The 27,760-nt window shown below is 36.4% G+C and overlaps 1 protein-coding gene across 2 annotated transcripts in view; it reads right to left on the minus strand.

The window, feature by feature from the left end:
• The window catches only part of DMD (dystrophin), a 2,362,317-nt gene that overhangs the window by 1,253,557 nt on the left and 1,081,000 nt on the right, over positions 1 to 27,760 (minus strand). For both annotated transcript variants that reach the window (XM_079764882.1, XM_079764883.1), the window contains exon 44: positions 16,308 to 16,455. In XM_079764882.1, coding sequence (XP_079621008.1) covers positions 16,308 to 16,455 — 148 coding nt within the window. The remainder of the gene's footprint in view (positions 1 to 16,307; positions 16,456 to 27,760) is intronic.

Raw genomic sequence — 27,760 nt, forward strand, 5'->3', positions numbered from 1 at the left:
GAGGTCCACAAATTGATTTCATGACTCACAATTTAGAAAATACTATCCCACTAGATTAAAAAACAAAACAAAATTTTAAAAAAGTATAATGAAAAAAGGAATCGATGTGCTTAATACCATTTCTTGCCATGGATCCATAATCTGACCAAGAGCATCTCTCATCATGTACTAATCATATCACAATTTTTCATAACACCATAACTTTTCAAATGTTTTTTTCTTTTACTGGATGTAGACTTGTATCATTTATTACCTCCTCTGAGAAGCTCCTAGCAAGTGTGGTACTGCTTCTGTTGTCTCTTCCCTGACTTTCTTGATGCTATATCTCTATTGTACCTCTTAGATGTTATTTTAATTGCTTAAATATCCATCTACTGAATATACCATTCATGTTTCAATTGTTTAAATGTTCCTCTATTTCAGAAAACCTTGAGTTCTCTGTGAGTAGATTGCAGTTGTGTAAATTTGGACATCCTGATCACCAAGACAGGGTCTGATACAGAGCAGCTCCAAAGTAATGGTTTGTTGAATAAATGTATCGATTTTAAAGAATAATGAAAAATGAATTGTCTGGGCTAAGGGGTCAAACTAGAACTTAGCAGTGGAATACAGGTTCTATAGAATACAGGTAATCTTAGCAGTGGAATACAGGTTCTATAGAATACAGGTAATCTTATAGAATACAGGTAATCTTATAGAATACAGGTAATCTTATAGAACCTTATACAGGTTCTATAGAATACAGGTAATCCTCCCTTGAGTGGGACAGCTAACTGGTAGCCTCATAACATAAGCCCGTGCATTATGAAGTGTTTGGTGTCATGTACTCCATTATCTGAACATCATTAAAATTCAATTTTGAAATCTCTGTTCTTAACCTATTCCAGGGAGACTATGAAAGATTTCAACAGTTCAGCCTCATTTTAATGAATTTATCTTGGGTGGTTATGTACTGGTTAAATTGCTGTTCACACTCCTCTAGGGATAGCCCTGGTTAAGAGTAATTTGCAAATTCCTATAAACTAGAGTGCAGTTTGCTCATTATAGCATATATTTTAAACAAATGTTCATAAACCATGCTATACAGCTTAGTATTTTTAGCAGTTATGTGGTTTCAAGAAAAAAATGTCAGTATTCACAAACCTGAATATAAATATAAAATGTACAAAAGAACCTACAATCATTATGTCTTTTATTTCTTTCTCTTGTTTTAGAGCAATAACTAGGTATTCCAGTACAATGTTGAATGAATGTGGTGAAAAATTACCCTTGTTTCATCACATATCATTAAGAAGAGCTTTAATTATTTCACCATTGTGTATATTTACTTTGAATTAAGGGTCAACAAACTATACCTTGTGAGTAAAATTTAATTGTCATTTGCTTTCATAAATAAATTTTATTGGAAACACAAACCAACAAAAACAAACAAACAATTACATGGTTTTAAAGTTAAGATTGTTTCAGTAATCCATTATTAGTACTTAAAAATACATATGTTGTCCTTTATAAATACATACAAAAGCCATAAACTATTAAAAACAAATAGAAATTTAAATTTAAGGATAAACTGGAAATGTGCTATATAACAATAGCAGCAAAATGGGATTTTTAAAAGAAGTCTACATTAACTAGAATTTATAATATAATATAAGGCTGCACTATTAGTTGTAATGCCAGGATTTGAAGAACTATGCTGGCATATTAAATTTATTCATTTTTACAGCCTGCAGACATTTTAATGTCTTAGTAGCAATAAGAACAAATTACCTAAAAACTTTTAATAGGGTGTAATAAATTAAGACTGAATGGTAATGCAAAAGTGGGTACAACAGAAGAAAATTATGAATCTCATATAATGATCCAACAACACTTAAAGTGTGGAAACAACATTGGTATTCTGGAATATACGACCACGGTTGATCCTAATAGTTTCTTTCTTGTCAAATAGAAATTGCACATCAATCTCAAAGTATTGCAAACTGTTCATTACATGCAAATGGCTATGCTTTGCACGCTCTTCAAGGGGACTCAAACTTCTTTACAAAAGGAGCCCAGCTAGAAGAAGAGTTTCTCTGATGACACTAGGTAGCCCTTAGAGTTCTTAATTTATAAACAACAGAAGCTGTCTCTGCAAATAAGGGGATTCGTGGTAAGGAAATGGAGGCGTTTGCAAGATTGAAGATAAAAATCAATGAATCAGGCTTGTAACAGGCACAACTGCAGAATCCCCACAGCAGGAGTAGTTTGTTGGTCTTGACCAGGCATTCTCACTAGAATGGATGAACTCCAACTTTATCGCTTACCACAAGATTAAAACTCTCAAGAAAGAATATGATTGGCCAAGCTTAGGACCTATGCTTACGACCACTGAAATGGTGAGAGAAAGGCTCAGGCAGAAAGATGTTTAGAACACCTAGGGACAAAATACATGATTTATTGTTCCATTAAGATTGCTCAAGCACTCTAGAGGAAATGGTGGTACTGTCAGTTGCTATATACACTTCAAAATAACTCAATCCAGCACACACTACTTAAGTTATTTAAAAACCTCTAATTTTAATCAAACACCTTCTTTTAATGCATGGAGTCTCTTAATGACTTAAATAAGACTATTTTGATTGCCTCTTTTGGTTAACATAACTTTCCATTTGTTTCATGAGCATGGACCCAGTCTATTTCTCTGTTACATCAAGTAACAAGAAATATTTAAAGAGAGGGTCAAAAGGGCACTTGCGTTTTTTAATATATTTTTATCGATTTCAGAGAGTAAAGGAGAGGGAGAGAGAGAAAGAAACATCAATGATGAGAGAGAGTCATTGATCAGCTACCTCCTGCATACCCCACACTGGGGATCGAACCTGCAACCCGGGCATGTGCCCTGACCAGGAATCAAACCGTGACCTCCTGATTCATAGGTTGATGCCAACTACTGAACCACACTGGTCAGGCGATTTTTACTGTAATTTTTTATTAAGCTATCTTCTGAAGCAAGAGTTCACAAACCTTTTCTGTTAAAAGCTACATAGTTAAGATTTGGCACTTTACAGGCGATGCAAACTTTGTGGTAACCATTTGTAGCAAGAGAGCTGCCACAGAGGATTTGTAAATAAATGTGTTTGAGTTCCCATACAACTATAAATACAAAAACACAGGTTGCTGGTAGTATTTGGCCCCATTAGTTTGCTCTTCTAAAGAATTTAATATTCATAGGATCAATATGCTGGATGTATTATATTAAAATTCATTTCATTGCATTGCCAGAACTCTGAGGGATGTCATAGGTGATATATTTATTCCTAATAATAACCAGCTTAATGTTCCACAAGAAGTCCTAGATTTTATTGTTTCAGTTTCTCTGAAATCTTCCTCAAAATGAGTATGGTTAAGTAAAATGGCTAAATCTAGAACAAGAAGGGGACAAAAACTTGAAGGACTATGAAATTATATTAAAATTATCCATTGACAAAAGGTCATATTAAACCAATAAAGTCTCAAGTGGAAATTTGCCACCACATAGATATGCATTCACATCAGATAGATCTACTGTATTTTAGTTACCTATGTCCCTGAATCTTTCCTCCTTATTGGTTTTCATCAGAAAGCCTTAATACAAATTCATTGCCAGGAACTTCTGTCAATTAGTGCCTCAAAAAAGAGCAAGAATTTTAAAATTTGTTAATGATGATGTTTGCAAACAATCCCAGTCTCTGGTTTATACCTATAAATTGGTTACATAGTAGGGAGATTTACCATTCTGACTAGATAATTCCTTTTCAGCTTGATGAATAGTACATCCTGAACCAACTCATCTGTGAACAGGCCTCTTATACTATAATTTGTCAATTTTAACATCCTTCAGAATTGACAACTTATGTCAGAACATTTTCTCACTCTTTCTATGACTTGTTCATAGTTAGTTCTTTCTTTATGCTGCCTTTCACAATATTGCTCTTTCTTCATTCCCAGAATCATTTTCCCCCACTTGAGGTGCAATGGCGGACCGTCAAGAAGGACTAGGGGACACAAGTAACTGCTATAGAAAAAGCACTCCCATTTCCCCTTTCTGGTTCCAGGACTTTTATGGAGTGTTAACATATTGTTATGTGCTACTATGAGGCTGTAGGTTTATTAAGAGAAAAGGGTTCTTTGCAAACTCTATCTCTAGTAGCAAACCAAGTGTCTGCCTTGCACACAGTAGGCTCACACTAAATGTTTGTTGAATAGATTCTGGTATTTATGATACACTCCAAGGGTAAGAGAATAAAGCTAGCAAATAAGACAATTTCAAATACTGTGTACAATGAAGAGGACAGGGCAGCTCAACTAAAGGGATAATTTCTCGGATATGATATGGAATAAAAAAATAAGGAATGACAAGTTGGAGATTGTTTGCCTAAAGCCGTGGTCGGCAAACTGTGGCTCGCGAGTCACATGTGGCTCTTTGGCCCCTTGAGTGTGGCTCTTCCACAAAATACCACAGCCTGGGCGAGTCTATTTTGAAGAAGTGGCATTAGAAGAAGTTTAAGTTTAAAAAATTTGGCTCTCAAAAGAAATTTCAATCGTTGTACTGTTGATATTTGGCTCTGTTGACTAATGAGTTTGCCGACCACTGGCCTAAAGGAATGATACAATGAAAGTATAACTCCTTCATTTATTAAACTATTCATTATAATGAAGGTTATATGTTCTATATGTCAAGAGATTATTGTTAGTATTAAGGATATGTTGGTGACCAAGAAAGACAACATCCCTGGAAGGTTGACATTCTAGTGGTAAATATAGATAATATACATAAAAAAGAATATTACAATTTCAGCATTTTACAATATTATGCAGAATGTATAGTTGGATCATTTTTAAGGGAATTAAGGTTGTGTGAGTGTGTGTGTGTGTGTAGAGAGAGAGAGAGAGAGAGAGAGAGAGATCTTTCTTTAAGATAGGAGGGGTTACAAAATACAAAATGCATGTCTAAAAAGATAGAATTAGAGCATGGACATCTTACCTAATAAAAGAGAAACATGCAAATTAACCATCACTCTGCCAAGCCCACAGCCAATCAGAGTGAGTGTGCAAATTAACCCAATAAAGATGGAGGTTAATTTGCATATACAGGCGCAGAATGGAGTGAAGCCTACTATGAGGGGAAGGGGGGCGGTGGAGGGAGCTACTGGAGTGGTGCTCTGGGCGGCCCGGGAGTGAGGAGGTGCCGGCTCCTGGGCGGCCAGGGAGCGGGGACCTGCAGGCTCCAAGGTGGCTGGGAATGAAGTCAGGGGAAGGAAGGCCTATTCTTGCACGAATATTGTGCAACAGGCCTCTAGTATATAAATAAAGAGAAGTGTACAGACCTCCTGAAAGGGGGGACTGAGATACAAGTGATAAGGACAGGGGTAGGGGAGAACTTTCAGGCAAAGAGAAAAGCAGGTTTAATGGTAGGAACAAATATTAAAATAAATAGTAAAAGGTATGTGAGAAGAAATAAGATCAATGTGGCTGAAACTTCCTCTTTATACAATATTGTAGTTCATAAAAATTACCTATATTAACATTAATCTTATGTTTCATTAAATAATTTCTGCTTCACATTGCTCTTATGCTGATGTTAGCAGTTTTCACTTTGGAATTTGCAATTAGCATGCTTTACTATTTTTTGTAGATTCTTACTCTCTTGATAATTTATTGCTCTAAGAATGGGAATCCCTTAGGGATATAGTTTTCATACATTTTAAGCAAATCTTTTTTTTAATTGATTTCAGAAAGAAAGGGGGCGAGAGAGAGAGAGAGAGAGAGAGAGAGAGAAACATCAATGAGAGAGAATTATTGATCCGCTGCCTCCCGCACACCCTCTACTGGGAATTGAGCCCACAACCCGGGTATGTGCCCTGACTAGGACTCAAACCCTTACCTTCTGGTTCATAAGTCGATGCTCAAACACTGAGCCACAACAGAAGGGCTTAAGCAATTCTTTACTAATATGATTACTACAATAAGTTATCGTTTTGGTTCTTGCTTCTTTTCAATAATTCATGGCAATCTGTCATCTCCTTAAACATGCCCTGTTGTACAACAGAACTTTAAGAACAAGCTATTAGAATTATCCAATTATTTTAATATATTTAGTCTATGAAAGACACATTTGATGGGAAATAATTTAGAGCCCCTCTCTGAATTTCTGCACGGTGCCCAAACTCCCAATAAATCTGTTATTTACTACTTCTGAAAAGATACATAGGAATGAAGAAGTTGTAGAGGAGTTTCTAAGCAGCAATAAAAAGCTAACAATATTTACAAAAGAATGAAGTGCCCAACTGTTTAAGTGTATTAAGAGATTGAATTCTCATGCCACTACCAGTTAATAACATTGAAAATCTCATTTTAAGATGTATTCTCATATTTATACATTGTTGCAACCCTAAAGCAAGTGACTGGAGACAAATTCTGTTAGCAGTAAATTTTTCTGCCGATTCCCTTATGTGAGTGTACGTTCTCTAGTTATAAAACCAGGATAGCTTTGTGACCACCAAATGAAATCTTATGAAATTTTATTACTGCTGGGGAAATATAAAGGGCCAGCAATAGCACAAATTATTCTTAACACTGGGGTCCCAATGAAGGACAACAGATGGCATAAATTTTTACTCAAGTGATTTTCCCATCGAAGTTTCTATTAGCATTTCAATACCAGCAGTGTGACCATTAAGAAGCCTTCAAACTCACCAGCCAGCTGGTGAAATCAGCACTGTATAACTGACTCTGTCGAAAACATATTTGTATGCAATTTGGTCTTTTACACCATATGCCTTTTTCTAGATGGCCTTAGGTTTGATCAATATTAACTCCAAGTCAATCATCTCCTATGGAGTTATTTGAAGGAGATTATCAATAAGGCATTGACATATACCCAAATCAAAACACAACGAAGTCACTCTCTGTAGCATATAGTGTCCATGACCTACACACATCTATCCAGCACTCTTTATTTCTGGGCAAGCCAGTGGTTTTTCAATGATGGAACCTGCTACTTGAAGGCTTTCTGGGCTGCAAGCTCAGAAAGCAGGTGGAGAAGAATTGGAAACCCTGGGTGTTTCCATTATGAGGAAGAGATCCTTTCCATGGACTCACTTTTCTCAAACTTTTGGCCACAAGTTACCCAACTTCAATCAATGTGCTCTGTGAATCTAAACTTGTAAGAATTAGGTCCTATACAAAATGCTTTAGAATTTTCATTCATCACAAATAGCCAAGGTAAGGCAGAGCTGAAGAGAAGCTAAAATTGTATTTGACAGCCTTAGACTCTCCTTTCTTTGCCTTCTCCCTAACTCCAAGACACCAGTGTCCTTTGTCTCCATTTATTTCCTCATCTGAGAGATTACAGCAATGTTCTCATGTTCTCATGCTATAACTACATGGTTTACATGCAATTTTCCATTTTCCATTCAAATGTCCAATTTGAGAAAAGAAAAATTGTAATTTGCTTAACTATAACATAAAATTAAACTACAAACTTTTGGAGATTTGATAGTGAATGTGAACATTACAATATGGCATAATTAATCCATGTTGACTTAAGTATACTCAATCACAATGAATTAAGGTTTATTATTATGGTACAAGTAAACAGCTTTAAATTAATTTCAGTAATATATAAAATATAATATTTATCCACCATATAACATGTATTATAGAGAAGTAAAACATAGTAACATGGAAAGATAAAGCAGAAAACTAATTAATTTGACATTAAGAAGATATTTTGCCTAAAAACAGAAGTTAACTCCTGTCAAGATAACACATTGCTACTTCAGTACCTTTGTTTGTTTAACATTCATTGATTGAAAGCCTAAATAGTTTCAGGCATCTAACAATCTCACTTTGTTTATTTCTTAAGGTTGATATCAAATGGAATTTCTTAAGGTTGATAGCAAATGGAATTTCTTTAGAAAAGTTGTTAGTTTTTAACATGGTTCACTCACAGCATTATCCTATAAACAGGCTTCCCTGCCATTAATAGCAAGAATATTCGACTCTTTTAAATGCTCAAACTAATAGTGATTTTTAGTTTCTACTTGATATAACATTTCTACTGTTATAGCAAGAATTTTGAACCCCATTAAAAAGAGTCCATATTTTAAAACATTTCTTTCTAGCCTAGAAGAACATGTAAAGCTAAACATTAGGGCATGTTATGATATCCACTTTTCTGTTTTCTCTCAAGGTACTTGGCAGCTATTCACTCTGTCAGTATATGAGTTAACATTATTTTCATAACTTTTCTTCATGGTGCTCAGCTTTCCCTTCAAAAACACCCATTAGCATTTCTTCTTGTTAGTTCTAAAATGAGTAGGCAGGAGTGTCAGCTATCTGAGGATGATGTGTTTTGCTGAATTGGAATTTTTCTCAATTCCTATTCCAGGAGCTATACTTTATACAATGTCATAATTCATCAAAATAAGGTTTAATGAAATTTCTATGTTGTTCAATCTGCATTTCAGATATTTGTGAACAGTAATTCAGTGAATAATGTTTTGTTTTTATAGATACAAGCTAATCATTTAAGAAGTGTGATTAGTTATAATATCTTACATTTAATGAGTAATTATTTTGTGGAAAATTCGGTTCTAAATGTTTTATGCATATATTATTTTTATCCCTATTTAAGAAAAAAGAAAGCAGAGACATGGGGTGACTTAAGATGCTTTCCCAAGATTCTGTAGTTATTGAGCTAAAGGAGCTGAACCCATACTTTATGAATGTGGCTACTAACCTGTTAGTCAATCTTTTTAACTTCTATTGGAGCCTAATGTGGCATGTCAATATTTTGTGGGTGATAAAATGTTGCATATGCAATCAATTTTGGGTGGTTAAATTAACATATAAAGAGTTGCATAAATACTTGAATGACTATTAACAAATCAATTTTAGTGGCATATAATGTGATTGATATTTTCTCATGTAAAAACGTGGCATTTTTAAAGAGGTTCTTTCTCCATGATGGTGTTATTTTTTTTTAATAGCTTGAAAAATATGAATTGGTATATTTAATTTTATCACACCCTTGGAACAGAGAAAAAATAATTGAGCTTCATGGAACTAGACCATCTTTATGATATTCACAATCACTTTATTTTGAATGATAATACCAAGATTAAGATGGATAGTAAAATGTTATTTTTAAAACTAAAAAGATAAAATGCAGTTCATAGAAATATATATAGACAAGCTCAAACATGTATATTTTAAAAATTCTATTTCATATATAAACATGATAACTTTGCTAATAATCCTATATAATAAAAGGCTAATATGCAAATTGTCTCCTCCACCTAGAGTTCGACCAGGGGGTGGGGCCAGCTGGCCAATCTCCTGCGTCCCCTCTCCCAGGCCACCCGGCCCCTTCTGCCTGATGGGGCAGCCCACCGGACCCCACCCGTGCATGAATTTGTGCACCGGGCCTCTAGTGATATATATATATGGCTAAACTCTGATCTATACCTGTATATATTTGTTTAGTATATAAGTGGCTTAGTTGATTTTCCTCAAAGTAACCATTAGTGATCCATACCAACAAATATGTCTGCTGCTAGCAGGCACCATCTATATTGTTTCCTTAAATAATTTTCTAGCAAAATTTAAAATCTTTCTCTTACTCATTATTAGTCAGTCAATAATGATGATGCCTAACATAGTTGAAATTACCATAGATTCCATTTGTCTTATCAATGGAAATGACTTACAATGTCTTTCTGGAGTCTTTTTCTGAGACTGATCAGAACAAAAAGATAACCTCTGCCATCTCAGGTACATGTGTGCACACACATAAATGCACATGTTCATTCATGTGCATGATTTTGGACACTACTAATCACTAGGAAAAAACACTTTAACTCTAGAGGATTTGTGATATCATTCAAAGTTCCTTGGCTAGAAAAACTTTTCCCTGGAGATCAATAATTTCTTTTCTTATTTTATTGATAAATTGGGTGAAAACAAACTAAATAAATAATTATTTTATTATTGATAGTACTACATATGACTTCTGCCTTTTTTTCTTCCCCTTGCTTTTTAAAATTCTCCAATTACAGGAAAAAGCTCTAATAAAATGTTCATCAATTTCACCTACACCACATTGTGCATATTGTGAAGAAGCAGGGACCTTTAGACATTCTCAGGGCATTTAAAACTATTTTGTAGTTGCAAGATTTTATAGAAGTATATGTACTAAAAGATCAAATGACATAAAAATAATTTGTTTTGGACTTCTGCTTCTGGCCAAATTGAAGCAACAGGGACCAGATTTAACCTCCTGGCTAAAAATTTTAAAAATGGACAAAATATATAACACAGTGGTTTTGAAGACATTGAACTTCAAACAATAAAATACAGTGTGGATAATAAAGAACATTATAAAGTGATGAACAAAAAGGTAGATACAGAGGCAGTAAAGCATCAAACAGACTGTCAAATTACAGCAGGAAGGTTAGGGAGAGGTGGGGGAGATAAGAGATCAACCGATGGACTTGTATGCATGCATATAAGCATAACCAATGGATGCAAAACACTGGGGTGTGAGGGCATGTATGGGAGTGGGGGGTGTAGAAATCCCTTTCCACGTCCCGCGTGGTCCAGGGTTCCAGTTCAGGGTCAATGGTAAGATATGTACACATATAATACCTTAATAAAAAAATGGAAAAAAAATTATCACAGCTCCAAAAAAAAAAAAAATTACCAGTCATCCAAACCCACAGTCAACATTATCCTCAATGGACATAACTAAAAAGCGTTTCCCTTAAGATCAGGAATAAGACAAAGATGTCTGCTTTCACCACTCTTATTCAACATAGTACTGGAAGTCCTAGCCACAGCAACCAGAGAAGAAATAAAAGGCATCCAAATAGAAAGGAAGAAATAAAACTGTCATTATTTGCAGATGGCATGATATTCTATATAGATAATCCTAAAGATTCCACCAAAACTACTATAACTGATTAAGGAATTAAGTAAAGTAGCAGGATACAAAATTTAAAAAATGCATAAGAACAAATTTAACCAAGGATACAAAGGACCTCTACCTGGAAAATTATCAGACACTGAAGTAATTAAAAAAGATACTAATAAGTGGAAGCAATACTGTGTCAATGGATAGGAACAATTAACATAATTAAGATGTAAATACTATCCAAAACAATCTATAGATTTAACACAATTCCTATCAAGATACACATTTCGCCCTAACTGGCTTGGCTCAGTGGATAGAGTGCTGTCCTGTGTACTGAAGGGTACTGGGTTTCATTCCAGTCAAGGGTACATGCCCGGGTTGCAGGCTCAATCCCCAGTAGGGAGCGTGCAGGAGGCAGTTGATCAATGATTCTCTCTCATCATTGATGTTTCTCTCTCTCCCTCTCCCTTCCTCCTCCCTGAAATCAATCATATATATATATATGTGTATATATATATATATATATATATATATATATATATATATATGTGTGTGTGTATATATATACACACACACACACATACTAGAGGCCCCGTGCATGAAATTCATGCACAGGGGTGTGTTTCCCTCAGCCCAGCCTGCACCCTCTCCAATCTGGGACACCTTGAGGGATGTCCAACTGCCCTTTTAGCCCTGATTCAGGTAAGATTGTGGCTAAACAGGCAGTCGGACATCCCTCTCACAATCCAGGACTGCTGGCTCCCAACTGCTCACCTGCTTGCCTTCCTGATTGCTCCTAACTGCTCCTGCCTGCCAGCCTGATCACCCCTAACCACTCCCCTGCCAGCCTGATTAATGCCTAACTGCTCCTCTGCCAGCCTGTTTGCCTCTAACTGCCCCCCCCCCTGCAGGTCTCGTCACCTCTAACTGCCCTCCCCTGCAGGTCTGGTCCCCCCCAACTGCCTTCCCTGCAGGCCCGGTCGCTCCCAACTTCCCTCCTCTGCCGGCCTGGTCACCCCTAACTGCCCTCCCCTGCAGGCTTGATTGCCCCCAACTGCCCTCTCTTGAAGGCCTGGTCCCTCCCAACTGCCCTCCCCTGCTGGCCTGATCACCCACAACTGCCCTCCCTTGCAGACCTGGTCCCTCCCAAGTGCCCTTCCCTGCTGGCCATCTTGTGGTGGCCATCTTGTGTCCACATGGGGGCAGTCATCTTTGACCACAAGGGGGAAGTCATCTTGTGTGTTGGAGTGATGGTCAATTTGCATATTACTCTTTTATTAAATAGGATAGAGGCCTGGTGCATGGGTGGGGGCCGGCTGGTTTGCCCTGAAGGGTGTCCCAGATCAGGGTGGGGGTTCCCTTGGGGCATGGGGTGGCCTGGACGAGGGGTCTGTGGTGGTTTGCAGGCCAGCCATGCCCCCTGGCGACTCAAGTGGAGGCCCTGGTATCTGGGGTTTATTTATCTTCTATAATTGAAACTTTGTAGCCTTGAGCGGAGCCAAGCCTCCTGCTTGTTCTGTGGCCGCAGCCATTTTTGTTGGGATTTATTTATCTTCTATAATTGAAACTTTGTAGTCTTGAGCAGAGGCCTGGGCCCTCCAGGGCAGGCAGAAAGCTTGGCTTCCTCCATTGCTGGGGGCAACTCAAGCCTCCTGCTCTCTCCAGCTCCATGGCTGCCGCCACTTTTGTTGGGATTTATTTACCTTCTATAATTGAAACTTTGTAGCCTTGAGTGGAGGTCTGGGCCTGCCAGGGTGTGCAGAAAGCTTGGCTTCCTCCATTGCCGGGGGCAACCCAAGCCTCCTGTTCTCTCCATGGCTGCAGCCATCTTGGTTGGGTTAATTTGCATACTCATTCCTGATTGGCTGGCGGGCATGGCTTGTGGGTGTAGTGGAGGTATGGTCAATTTGCATATAACTCTTTTATTAGATAGAATATATATATATATATATATATATATATATATATATATATATATATATATATGTGTGTGTGTGTGTGTGTGTGTGTGTGTGTGTTTGTGTGTGTGTGTGTGTGTGTGTATAAAAGAAAAGAAAATGTTTCTTAAAAGAAAGATACATTTTTCACGTAACTAGAATAAATAATCCAAAAATGTATATGGAACCACAGAAGACCCCGGATAACCACTGCAACGTTGAGAAAGAAGAACAAAGTTGCAGGAATCACACTATATGATATAGACTATACTAAAAGTCCATAGTAATCAAAACAGCATGGTAATGTCATAAAAAAAGACATGTATCAATATCAATGGAACAGAACAGAAATCAAAGAAATAAACCCCTGATTTTATGGTTAATTAATTTTATGGAAACTGCACAGATACGTGCAAGAAAATGAAACTATACCACCTTCTTACACCATACACAAGAATAAACCCAAGGGCCCATCAGTAGATGAGTGGATAAAAAAGCTGTGGTACATTTATACAATGGGATACTATGCCACTATAAAAATGAAGGATCTCTTACCCTTTGAGACGGCATGGAGAGACCTGGAGGATATTATGCTAAGCGAAATAAGCCAGTCAGAGAAAGACAAGTACCATGTAATTTCACTTATATGTGGAATCTAATGAACAAAATAAATAGACAACCAAATGGAAACAGACTCACAGATACAGAGAACAGACTGACTGCTGTCAGGGGGGTGGGAGGGAGTTGGGAGGTTAGGTAAAGAGGGTGAATGGACTAAGCAAAAAATCCCCCATAAACTTGTAGACAAAGATAACAGTATGATGATTACCAAAGGGAAAGTGGGGTGGGGGAGGTATACGAGGGTAAAGGGGGAAAAATGGTGATGTAAGGAGACTTGACTTTGGATGGTGAACACATAATACAATATACAGATGATGTATTATAGAATTGTACACCTGAACCTATATAATTTTATTAACCAATGTCACCCCAATATATTCAATAAAGATTAAAAAAAGAAAATAAAAAGTGCTGTTTGTGATCAAAAGCTTAATATATACAGTTTGATGATGATGCAGTAAGCCAATGAGATGAAAGTACTTGTAAGGTGAGACCTGGTGCCTTTTCAGAATGGGTATGTCCCCAGATGTCCTGGAGACATCTGATGTATACTTTAGAAATAAAATTAAGGAAAATTTTATGTGTATGTGGTCATCACAATTGGATTCTATTAGAGGAGAATTTTAATAATCAAATGGATAGGATGATCCATTAAGCCATGTCACCCCGATAAATTCACTAAAATTTTTAAAAATCAAAATAAAATGAGAAAAAAATTTACCAGTCATACAAAGAAGCTAGAAAATAACAAGCATAATGAGGAGAAAATGCAATTGAAATAGACCCAAAATAGATATAGATAGTAAAAATAACAGATAAGAACATTATAACAGTTATTATAACTGTATTTCATATTTTCAAGAAGGTAGAGGAAAGATTGACACATTGAATAGAGACCTGGAAGGTGTAAAAATCCTAAACCACACTTCAATAATGTTTTGACTCACACAAAACAACATCTGAGGTTAAAAATATGCACTAGATATGATTAACCACAGATTAAATACTGCAAAAATAGATTTAATAATTTTACAATACAAGATATGTGAAAGGAATTATTTTAAAATACTGAAAATAAAAACTGCAGTTAGTAGTGGGACAGATTAAACAGCCTAATGTGCGTAACCAGAGTCCCTGAAAAGGAAGAGGGACAGAAACATATTTTTAAAAACAATGCCTTAAAATTTCTAAATTTGATGATAATGCTAAACCCACAGACCCAAGAAGCTTAACAGTCCTCAAGAATAGGAAACATGAAGAAAACAATGCCAAGGAACTTCATAAAACAATTGTTCAATTCCCAAAAGCCTTCCCTAATAAACCTTCTGTATGCTAATCTCCATGTCAGCGTGGGCTTCCCAAGGATGCAAACCCGAAATATGTATCAAAATCCCTATCAAAACAATCATCCTCTGTGGAGTAGAATGGAAGTATGAATACACTTCTACATTGTTTTATTTTCCTCATAATGAGTATATATTATTTTATAATAAAACAATCAAATATGTAACTACTTTGTGTCATGTATCTTTGGAAATGGCAAGAGATTTATAATCTCCCCAAGAAAACCTTATATTACACTTAATATTTTTGCCTTTAAGTCAAAGACCTAGTGATGCTATACTAGCTCAAAATGTATTTTAGTGTTATTTAAAAACTTATATTCTGTATGATGGCAGATTGGAAAATCAATAAAATTTTTCTACCTCCAATGCCAATGCTGTGTGTATATAAGTTTGTTTGAAATACATGTAATTATACAATATTTTTAAATTATTCATTTTCTATATTTACATACTTTACATATACATAGGTATATAAATGCTTACTTTCTTAATATCAAAATGCATGTTTGTTATGCAAAAATCTTTGAGAAATGAGAATTGTAAAGTTGAATATGATACTGCTTTTATGAATCCAGCATTTTGAAACATCAGAACTGTTTAATAAATTGCCTTCTTTTTTGCTTTCATCTTTCTTGATCAGCATTTTCTGGCATTAAAAATTGGCCACAATTCAAATCTACTTGACTGAACACTGCTACATGAACAATTTGAGTTTAAAAAATTGCAAAAATAGTTAAGACGTGGTATAATAAACACAATATTTCTTATACCCAAACTGTATATTTTATAACCTAAATTATAACCTCCACAATCCAATTTATCTTTATCTGCATACTCAAAAGACACAGCAAGTTGAAATTAAATGGTACACTGGTTGTAATCCATATGTTGCCTTTCCATTAACATAAACCATAAAAAAAAGTCAATAAGTACCTTCAATTAACTCTGCATTGTTTTGGCCTCTGGACTATCTCAGAAGGCATTTTGTCAATAGAATATATGGAAATATTGCTACATTACTACAAATTGTCCTTAGGGAAACAGACCTGTAATTTTATCATGATGGATATTTCTAGCAACTACATTATTGCTAAGTATACTACAAGTTCTTCTTCTGGACAGGATCCAACATAAAACAAACAAAAACACACACTGCCCTAAAGCTATAGGACACCCTGCCTGAAGATGCTCCTTGGTATCACACATTCAATTACACTTTCATCAGATAATCCAGTTATATCTAAGCTAACTTTCATCTTGTCCAGAAAAATCCACAGCACAGTCTCCCAACATCATCATTATAATGATGTTCTACTATGCGTAGTGATTATAGTTTTAAACAACAAAAGTCAGGAATTATAAATTTCCATCATCATTCAGAACCTAAACTTAAACAAACAAATTAAGCAGCTGTGATACTATGGTGACGACAAACTCAGTTTGAATAAAGAAATCACAAAATCTTACCTTAAGGTACCATTTGTATTTGGCATGCTCCCAATTCTCAGGAGTTTGTGTCCTTTTGAGAAACTGTTCAGAGTCTGTTAGCCATTGATTAAATACCTTCATATCATAATGAAACCGTCGCCATTTTTCAACAGATCTGTCAAAATGTCTAGAGGTGAAAAACATAGATCAAGAAAAAGAATGGATTATATAAAACAAATTATATGAACATAGAATGCACATTTAATTACACTGATAAGAATAATATTAAATAGAAAGGATGAATGAAAATAAAAGGCTGTTTGTTTTTTTTTTTGTTTTGTTGTTGTTATTGACATTATTACAGATGTCCCCCATTTTATCCGCCTTTGCTCCTTCCACTTAACACCACCCTTGCCCTCCTCTGGCCTTCAGCACACTTTTGTCTGTGTCCATGGGCTATGCATATATGTTCTTTAGCTAATACCTTCACCTTCTTTCATCCAGTCTCCCCCAACCTACTCCCCTCTTAACATTTGTCAGTCTGTTCCATGTATCCATGCCTCTAGTTGTATTTTGTACATCAGTTTATTTTGTTAATTTCTTCTGTTAAAATTGAATATATGTCTTGATTGAAACAAAGGTAAAAACAATTATTATGGAGTATTAACATTTTCTTCCCTGTGAGCATACTTATTTTTTAATTCTAGTAATTTAAAAATATATTGACATCTAATAAATTATTTTGAAGCCAATCGATTTCAAATGGTTCAAAATCAAATGACCTCATAAAGTCTATCACTTTCACTATCACTGCTATCTCCCTTTATCATTATTTTTATTGGATCCACTAACATTTTAAGTTGGAATTCTGGAGAAAATTACATGAGTCCATCTTTACATTTACCTTAAAACAGTTGCACATAAGAATCACCTGGGTGTTGGAGAAACAATAACAATAAAACACTGAGTCCAGGCCCCCCTAAAGACCAATTAAATCAGTATATTTGGAGCACCCAGGTATTTTTAAAAGCACCCAGGTGATTTTAATATACAATCAGGATGAAAAAAATCTACAAAGTAAGTTTGAAAGTCTTATGGGGTTTATGATCTACTGGATCACCCAGGGCCTGTCCAAACAAATACTTGCTAGCACTAAACCAAAAGGCACTCTGCATATCCTGGCTGTAGGGCTGCCTCCGAGGACAGTAGTCTGTCAAAGTTCTCTGAGTGCTACACTTGCGATGCAATGGATTATAGTTTTAAATATCTTCTCAGTTCTTTACATCCATTTAGGAACTTGAAATTATTTTAGAACTTAAGTCATGCCAGAACTCCTTACTGTTTTACTGGGAAGGGAATGGAAGTCACATGTATTAAACAGTTACAATGGGCTCTGTGCTTTTACATATCCGATTTCACTGACTCTACAACACCACCTGCACAATAACAATTATTATTCTTACTTCCCCTGGAGAAAAATAAGAGGGTGAGTAACTTGCTAAAAAAGTAAATAGGTGTAAATGGTAGAGAGGGAATTCTATCAGATCTCTGTGGTTTCAATGGTGCTTTTCACTGCCTTACATGGTCTTTGCTGGGATTTCCTTTTTTCAGGATGAATTCTCATCATACCAATTAAACAATTCAGAGACACAGACTTGCAGGTTTTTTTCTTATTTTTATTCTTTATTATCTTCCAAATATTTAATTATGTATTTATATGTAGTTTGCATTCTATCACACATTTAATTTAATTACTAACTATATTTCTTAATTTAAAAATATTTAAAACAAAAAACAAACAAAAATATTTAAAGTAGACTGTAATTTAGTAGCATGAAGGACCTGGAAATGATTATGCTAAGCAAAGTAAGCTAGTCAGAGTAAGACAAATATCACATGATCTAACTTATATGTGGAATTTAATGCACACAATAAGCTGATGAATAAAATAGAACCAGAGGCCTGGAAACATAGAACATACTGAAAAATCTCAGAGGGAAATGGGTGAGGGAGGGCTGGAAGAGATTAGCCAAAGAACTTATATGCATATATGCATATGAACAAAGACAATAGTGTGGTAAAGGCCTGGGGAGGAGGGAGTCAATGGGGGAGAAAAGGGGTACATGTGTAATACTTTGAACAATAAATATTTTTTTTTATAAAAATGGACTATTTTAGTAGCAGAAGAAAATAAAAGGCAGCCAAGGGTAACAAAAAGTCTCTAACTACAGATAGCTGAAAAATAAGAATTCTGCCTTTTATAATTAATTAGAGGCCATGTGCACAAAATTCATCACTGCGGGGGGGGGGGGGTATTCCTCAGCCCAGCCTGCACCCTCTCCAATCTGGGACCCCTTAAAAATAATTTTAAAAGGTAGTCTCACATGCTAACAACTACCACCTCCCACTCTTTTCCTGCTACCATAGTTTGAGAAACAGGCAGAAAGAAGCTAATCAGAGGACAGAGAAGTCATTTTGTCACAATTTACCATTCCACATTTGTAACAGTCCCATTCTTACTTTGCTTTTTTTCCTACCCAATCACCAGAATTATCCTTATTGCCAAACCTTCCACTACTGGGAGGTGATTGTTTCTCCATTTGTGCTATAAATACACACTCTTTTCATTCCAGACTGCTGCACAGACATATCCCTCCACCACTAACCACACTGGCAATCACCATCTTCCTCCAGATTCCACAAAGTTTGCTCCCATTCCAGCTCCTCTTCCTCTTCACATATTATCTTTCCTCTCAATTTTCCAAGAAAAAAATCCATGGGAGTCCATACAATTGATCATGGTACCCATAGCTCTACAAGCCAGAGCTGGATGGAGGAAGAGAAGGAAACAGGCCAAGGTCCCGGGTTTTCCTATTTATATACTTGTTCCAAGTTCACAAAAGTGAGATAGGATGCAATTACCAGGCACAGAGTACTGCCTGCTATCCACCATTCCCTGCTACTGCTTCAGAACTTTGTAACTGTACATTACTCCCATATTCCTGAAAGGCCCACCTTCCCTTTTGTTCCCTTTCCATTATTCCTGCAGTCCAAACCTCCACATATCTAATGACTAGATCTGAACTACTTCCACTGTCACTTTGTCAATATCTAAATAGAGAGTATTCTGTATAGCCTGCAACTGCAAAACTTTGAAAACTGCCTCGGCCCTTTGCAGCCGCGGCGACTGTCTCGGCTCCATCTGTAAGGTCATTTGGCTATCCAGTCTAATTAGTATATTACGCTTTTATTATTATAGACTAATGTTAAAATGAGTACCTCTAGCCAAACAAAATATCCTATATAATAAAAGGGCAATATGCAAATAGACCGAATGGCAGAACAACTGAACAACCAATCAAAGCATAATATGCTAATGGTATGCTAAGGCTGCTCAACCACTCGCTATGATGTGTACTGACCACCAGGGGGGCAGACAGTCGACCAGTCGCTATGACGTGCACTGACCACCAGGGGGCAGATGCTCTGACCGGTAGGTTAGCTTGCTGCTGGGGTCCAGCCCGTCAGGACTGAGCAAGATGGGCCAGACACACCCTGGAGCCCTTCTGTGGTCCCTGCCCGGCCCAATCGTGCACTGGTGGGGTCCCTCAGCCTGGTCTGCACCCTCTTGCAATCTGGGACCCCTCGGGGGATGTCAGAGAGTGGGTTTCAGCCCGATCCCGCAGGCCACTTCCTTTGGGAGGGTGCCAGACACAGGGCTCAAGGCTGGTGAGTGCTGCTGTGGCAGCTCGAACTCTCCGTATTGGGACTGATTGGGTGCAAGCCTGCAGCAGGCACAGTGGGGCTGGGATGAGTGGGAGCAGCAGGTAGGAGCTGCAGGTGGTGTTGGACTTCAGGTTTCGGCCTGATCCCTGCAGGCCACCCAGAGGGACCCCACCCATGCACAGATTTGTGCACCGGGCCTCTAGTTAAAGAATAAAAGCTTGCACATTTGCATGTAATGGCATTTAAAGTGAGTAATAATATTTTAAACTCAATTTCAAGCATTACATAAAATTTTTAAATACACATTCAGTTAATATGTGTCAACAGCAAGTCTAAGGCTATTCATATATGCATTATGTAAAATTTCATTTTTATCATGATGACTTATAAATGTAAACTCCCACCAACAAAAATTCTGAATGAATGAAAATTTTACTAGCTTTAATGTTACACTTGTAAATTTAATCTCTAACCAGTCACTAAGCTCCCTAAAATCCTCACAGCATTAATTGAACTGTACAGATGATTGAGGGAAAAGGCAGTACCAATTAAAAACACACAGAGACATCAAATATAACAATCAGGGAAATAAATATAAATTTTACCCTCTATATTATATCTCAGGGAAAATAGTTCTTGCCTTTTTTCCTGGCAATAAGAAGAGATGTAGACTGAACTAAATAAGGACCAAAAATATTAGTATAAACATATGGATAATAAATCAAGTGATTTTAAAATTTTTCAAATATTAAAATTCTCATTCACTATGTAAGCAGTATTTAAAATTACACTGCTGCTCCATTTATGTGCAGCATAACTTATTTCCTGCTGTTCTAAATCAAGTTAGTCAGATTATTCTCAAGCATAAATTACATTTAGAGAGTAATTTAGGTACTTGGGACATACTTTAACACTTTCAGGCCATTAAGGTGGTGCTGAATTTCACAAAATAGATTTAAATAAATAACACCCTGGTAGCCTTCTGGCATTTCCATTGTGGCTTTGTACTTAGGTCTGCTAACTCAGCATTGTGTGGCTGGTTATTTCCTCTCACATATTTCATCTTGGATGTGGTAAGTGGGAGGAATCTTGGCTAAAGACTCATGGACCAAACTGTACGTAAATGAAATTTAAATTAGTTACTTGTTTCAAATCTTAGTACTTTGAACCCTCCCAACCCATGCACCTGACCCCACTTCCATAGGAATAAAATTATTTCATAAAACCTTGGTATACTAGCAGGTGTGGAGTATTTTCTAGAGAATCTGACTCACTCTGAGGAGCACTACCATGGCTGACTCTGCTCACTTCTCTCCTACACCTCTTACTTCTTCCTCCTAAGACACTGCCCCAATTCATCTCTGCTCTGCTCTCATGTCATATATATAAATATATATATATATATATATATATATATAATTCTGAACCCAGAGCCACATATGTCACATATGTATCATCTTATCATTTGACTTCATTTGACTCCACTCCAGCTGTCTGTATCATGGCCACACTCTCTGGACATAGGCTTATATCTGAACCCATGAATGACCTGGCCGCCTCTGGTGGGTAAAGCACAGCCTTCAGAATGCGTAGGTTGGAGTCCCAGCTCCACCATTTACTGTGTGTCCTTGTTTAAGTAAGTAAGTGACCTCTCCAAAAAGGGTTTATGAAAGTAAGTAGTTTATGAAATAACCTCCTTAGGTTATTTGTGAGGTTTACATAAATGAATATGTCTGAATTTCTTAAAACAGTATATGGTAGTATTCAACAAAATGATAAGTAGTCTTTATTATTATTACTCTGCCTCTATTTAGCTTACGTAGAATCCAAGCCATGCCAGTGTCTCTCTGGACTCCACCAGACATTTAAACAATCATTTTATCTCTAATTTTAGGATTTAAAGTAAGTAAAATAAACTCAAAATGAATAAAGGACTTAAACATAAGATAGAAAATCATAAAAATCTTAGAAGAAGCCATAGGCAGCAAAATAGTAGACATTTGTTGTAGCAATTTCTTTGCCGATACAGCTCCTAGGGCCGTGGTAGGCAAACTGCGGCTTGCGAGCCACATGCGGCTCTTTGGCCCCTTGAGTGTGGCTCTTCCACAAAATACAACGGCCTGGGCAAATCTATTTTGAAGAAGTGGCTTTAGAAGAATTTTATGTTTAAAAATTTTGGCTCTCAAAAGAAATTTCAATCATTGTACTGTTGATAATTGGCTCTGTTGACTAATGACTTTGCTGATCACAGTCCTAGGGCAATGGAAACTAAGGAGAAAATAAACAAATGGGACTACATAACAATACAAAGCTTCTGCACAGCAAAAGATACAATCAACAAAACAATAAGAAAGGCCACTGCATGGGAGAACATATTTGCTGATGTTATCTCTGATAATTGTTTAATTTCCAAAATTTATAGGGAACTCATACAACATAACAAAAGGAAGGTAAACAATCCAATCAAAAAATGGGCAAAGTACCTAAAGAGACACTTTTCGAAAGAGGACATACAGAAGACCAGGAGACATATGAAAACATGGTCAAAGTCACTAATCATCTGAGAGATGCAAATCAAAACAACAATGAGGTACCATCTCACACCTGCCAGAATGGATATCATCAACAAATCAACAAATGACAAGTGCTGGCAAGGATGTGGAGAAAAAGGAACCCTCATGCACTTCTGGTGGGAATGCAGACTGGTGCAGCCACTGTGGAGAACAGTATGGAGTTTCCTCAAAAAACTAAAAATGGGACTCCCATTTGACCCAGTAATCCCACTTTTAGGAATATATCGCAAGAAAACAGAAACACCAATCATAAAGGATATATGCACCCCTATGTTCATAGCAGCACAATTTACAATAGCTAAGATTTGGAAAACAGCCTAGGTGCCCATCAGCAGATGAGTGGATTAGAAAACTGTGGTACATCTACACAATGGAATACTGCGCTGCTGTAAAAAAGAAGGAATTCTTACCATTTGCAACAGCATGGATGGAACTGGAGAGCATTATGCTAAGCAAAATAAGCTAGTCAGTGAAAGATACATACCACATGATCTTACTCATTTGTGGAAAATAAAGAACATTATATACTGACTAGTAGCCCATTTGCAGGAAGAATCCTGCAAGCAGCCGCTGCACCTGCACCTGCACGCTGCTGCCGCCCGCCCCGCTCCGCCCCGCTCCGCCCCGCTCCGCCCCGCTCTGTCCTGCTCCGCCCTGCCGGGGCTTTCCCTCTGGCAGCCACCTTGCTTTTGGCTTTTCCTCCCTCTTCCTTCTAAGTTGTCTTCAGTCTTCACTCCTCCCTCCCTCAGCATATGCAAATTAACCACCATCTTTGTTGGGTAATTTGCATACTTGCCCTGATTGGCTGGTGGGCATGGCTTGGGCGTAGCAGAGGTGCGGTCAATTTGCATATTACTATTTTATTAGGTAGGATGAACAAAAATAGATACAGAGGCAAAGAAGCATTGAAGAGACTGTCAAACTACAGCAGGAAGGTAGGTGAGGTTTGGAGGGGATAAGAGTTTAACCGAAGGACACAAGACACTGGGGGGTGAGGGTATGTGCCAGGGGGTAGGGGAGGCCGTTGGGAGGACAATGGGGAAAAAAGGAGACATACTGTATGTACTACTATTTGTAATACTTTAAACAATAAAATTAACTTAAAAAATAAAGTAAGTAAATAGACAATGTCATTAGTCTGCTTACAGAAGTTGAATCCTTACTTCATCATGGAATCCATGGTAGCCCATGCCTAACTCTATGCTACATACATATTTTTCTTTTATTTTATAAATAACCTTTATTGTTAAATGTACCAATATATAGAAGAATATATACATTGTGACCATAACTCAAGCCAGGAAATTAAAAAGGAATAAATCCAACAGCCAGAAATCCCTCTTGAACCCATTCCAGTCACTAGTCCCTCCTGCCCACCCTCTATGTATTTTCTCTCCTACCTTCCTGGTAATCATTCCCTTAGAGCAAGCATGTCAAACTTACAGCCCATGGGCTACATGCAGCTCACAATGAATACTTTTGTGGCCCAGCCAGCCAGCCAATATAACAGTATGTAAGAAATGTTTTAATAAAATTTCATAACATAATTTTTATAATATCCTGTTATACATAATTATTAGTAATGAACTACAACTTTTACTAATGACTGATCACTAATGACTGTTGCATTCATTTCCCTTACATGCCTTACGTACAGGCGCACCATTTCTCTACACTAATACTAGCAGCAAATATTTTAGCAGCGGATTGCCACATCTATAGTCTTGGAATGACTTGTTTGGTGTGCACAATAGGAAATATTTTTGCTTTCGGAGAATAGGAAAATGGTTTTATTTGTGTTATGCTTATTAATTTGTGAAGTTACTCAGTGTCTGGTAAGTGAATGTTCAAGAAAAATATTAATTTTCATTAAAATGTTCTATTATTTTATGTTAATGGTTACTTATTTATTTTGCCCTTTGTATTCAGCATGTCTCCATCTAAATAAACCTACATTTCTATGAAAATTGAAGCTTTTGTTTTTTTGCCGCCCACATAAACTTAAATCTTGCTTATTTGGCCTGTGCTAGCCTTTGAGTTTGACATGCTTGCCTTAGAGCTTTGTAACATAAATATATATTCCTAACACTAGAGTTTGGTTGTTGTATGTTTCTGAAGTTTTTATAAATGGAACCATATAGTATGTATTCTGTTGTGTGGGAGTTCATCTGCTCAATTTCATACTTTTAAGATCAGTCCATGTTGTTGCTTATTCATTGCTATATAATATTTCACTGTATGACATATTATTACTGATAATAAGTATTTAGGATGTTTTACTTTGGAGCTGTTATAATGTTGCTATAGACATTTATGTACCTGTTTTCTGCAATGTTTGCCCAAGCATTTCTGTACAGTATATACCTAGGAGTGAAATTGACAGGCCATAGATTATGCACATTTTTAATATTACCAAATAGTGCCAAATGGTTTGCACTTCTAGCAGGAGTAGTGTATGCAAGTTCACATTCCTGTTTACAATTCACAGTCCAAGGAGCAATGTAGGAGAATTCCAATTGCTTCATATTCTCAGCACCACAAAAAATGTCAAACTTTTACATTTTTACCATTCTGATTGGCATATAGTGATATCACATTTTAGTTTTAATTTGCAACTCCCTAACTACTAATGGGGCTGGTAAACTCTGTGTCAATTGGTCGTGCAAATTTTTTATTTTGTGAAGATGACAAAAGAATTAGATGGTGTTATTGTGAAACGTAAAATCATCTCTTATTTACTACGAAGTGATCATTCTATAAATACCATCCAGATCAAGATATAAAACATTGTCAGCAGCCAATAAGCCCTCTTGTGCCCTTTCTCACATTTTAAAAGCTTCTTCCAGTTTTCAATCAGATAGTCTGTTCTTTTCTCAGCGACTTGTAGGAATTCTTCATAATGATGGAGGCACACACTTCATCAGTTACATGTGTATTCCAAACATATTTTCCTACCTTGTGGCTTTCACTCTTACTCTCTCTATGCTGTCATTGATGTGCAGAAGTTAATATACAATATAATCCAGTTTATTATTTTTATTTATGAGTGCTTTATACATATATTTAAGAAATCTTCATTTACCCAACATTCATTAACATACTCTTCTATATATTATAGTAAGTTTTATTAATTTTCTTTTGACAATTTAAATGTGTAATTTTCTGGAATTTTATTTTTGTATATAATATAGAAAAGGATATGTATATATTTTTTCTAAGCAGGATATTCTATTTTAATTTGAAGATAATGTATGCAGAGAGAACAAAATAATGGGTATACAGTGGAAAAATAAAAGTGAAAAGGAAGCCTCTGCCCCACTTCACACAATCCTCCACTCTGCTAGTTACACTCTCATTGTAAATAAAATAATTAAATTTGAAATATTTATAGAATAAGGCAAAGAAATAAACAAATGCAGTGCTATACACTGATCTCTTTCTCATTTAGTTTTATTGTTTTCAATATATCCTTGTTAGCATTTTTATAGCTTTAGATTGTCATTTTATCTTCTAACACCCTGTTTATTTTACCCTTAATTCTCTCTAGGTTGTGAGTCTGATTTTCAGGCTTCAAACCAGTTGGTTTAGTACTTTGATTTTAGGTTTCTCACTATGGTTATAATAATTGAGTTCAGGAAATCATTTTCATGCCTTTATCCCCTTTCTTCAGTGCTGAATTTCTACACATTTTGTTTCCCTTGTTTCTCATAATAACTTTTTGTTTATTGCCATATGAACAAACAGAAAAGATAGACTATTTGAACTAGATCACCAACATCAACACTTAATATAACCTCTTTCCAATCACAGGGGACTCTTTTGCCACACTTAATGGATACAGGGATATTTTTCCATCAAAAAATAATAACTAGTTTGCCTGCGTATTATTGGTGAACCTCTTGGATTTCCTGTCTGTATACTTTCCTATCAATCTCATTCACTCTTTAAGGCTCAAATAACATCTACAGCAGGAGCTGGCAAATTTTATTAAGTTCTTGAAAATAAACACTTTAGGCTTTGTTGATCATGCAATCTTTGTTACAACTATTAGTTGTACTAGTATCTCAAAATCAGCCATAAACTGAACATAAACTAATGGATTTGGCTGAGTCCCAGTAAAACTGTATTAAAAAAAAAACAGGTTTGGGGCCAGATTTGGCCTGTGTGCTGCACTTTACCTACCCTTCCTCTATAAATTCATTTCTACAAAGCCTGTGATTCTGGCCCTTACCTGAGCTCTATATCTAGCTGATTTTTGGAGTATTCTCATCAGAACATTCTATGTGAACCTCAAACATCACATTTTAACAGTTTCTTATTTTCTCCACAAAGTCTTTACTTGTAATTTTAACTAATGATTGTCAAGTTAGTAATCTGAGGTCATCCTCCATTTCTCCTTTTCTTTTTCACCGTATTTGTATTTGTATCCCATCAAACAGAAAGGACTCTTTTAACATGACATCTTTCTAGCCTCACTGCTATGGCCTTTCTTTAAATCCCCTAATAGCCCTGCTGGTTTGGCTCAGTGGTTGAACATTGACCTATGAACCAAGAGGTCATGGTTCACTTCATGGTCAGTGCACATGCCTGAGTTGTGGGCTCAATCCCAAGTAGGAGGTGTGCAAGATGCTGATGATCAATGATTGTCTCTCATCATTGATGTTTCTAACTCTCTCTCCCTCTCCCTTCTTCTCTGAAATCAATAAAAATATATTTAAAAATAAAAATACATCCCCTAATACCTTTTTTCTTTGACATATCCCAATCTATCTCTCCCTATCATCATTGTCTGACCATCTTCTAATCTATGTCTACACTGTCATCCCTTCTTTTTTATTCCAACACAAATATTCATATAGCCCACATGTATAACATTCACTTTAAAACATTGAATATCTCGAAATTTCCATAACAATTCAGAGAATATCTTAAAACTCTTTCGGTTTATTTCTCTTTTAATTTTTGCAGTGTAACTGAGGTGTAACTTTTTTTAAATTTAAACTCTTTATTGTTAAAAGTATTATATATGTCTCCTTTTTCCCCATTGACCTTTCCCTACCCACTCCCCTCCCCCCACACATGCCCTCACCCCCCTACTGTCTGTGTCCATTGGTTATGCTAATATGCATGCATACAAGTCCTTTGGTTGATCTCCTACTCTCCCCAACCCCCTTCCAAATTTTTTTTCCATTT

The sequence above is a fragment of the Cnephaeus nilssonii genome, assembly GCF_951640355.1.
Source record: "Cnephaeus nilssonii genome assembly, chromosome: X".
NCBI lineage: Eukaryota > Metazoa > Chordata > Mammalia > Chiroptera > Vespertilionidae > Cnephaeus > Cnephaeus nilssonii.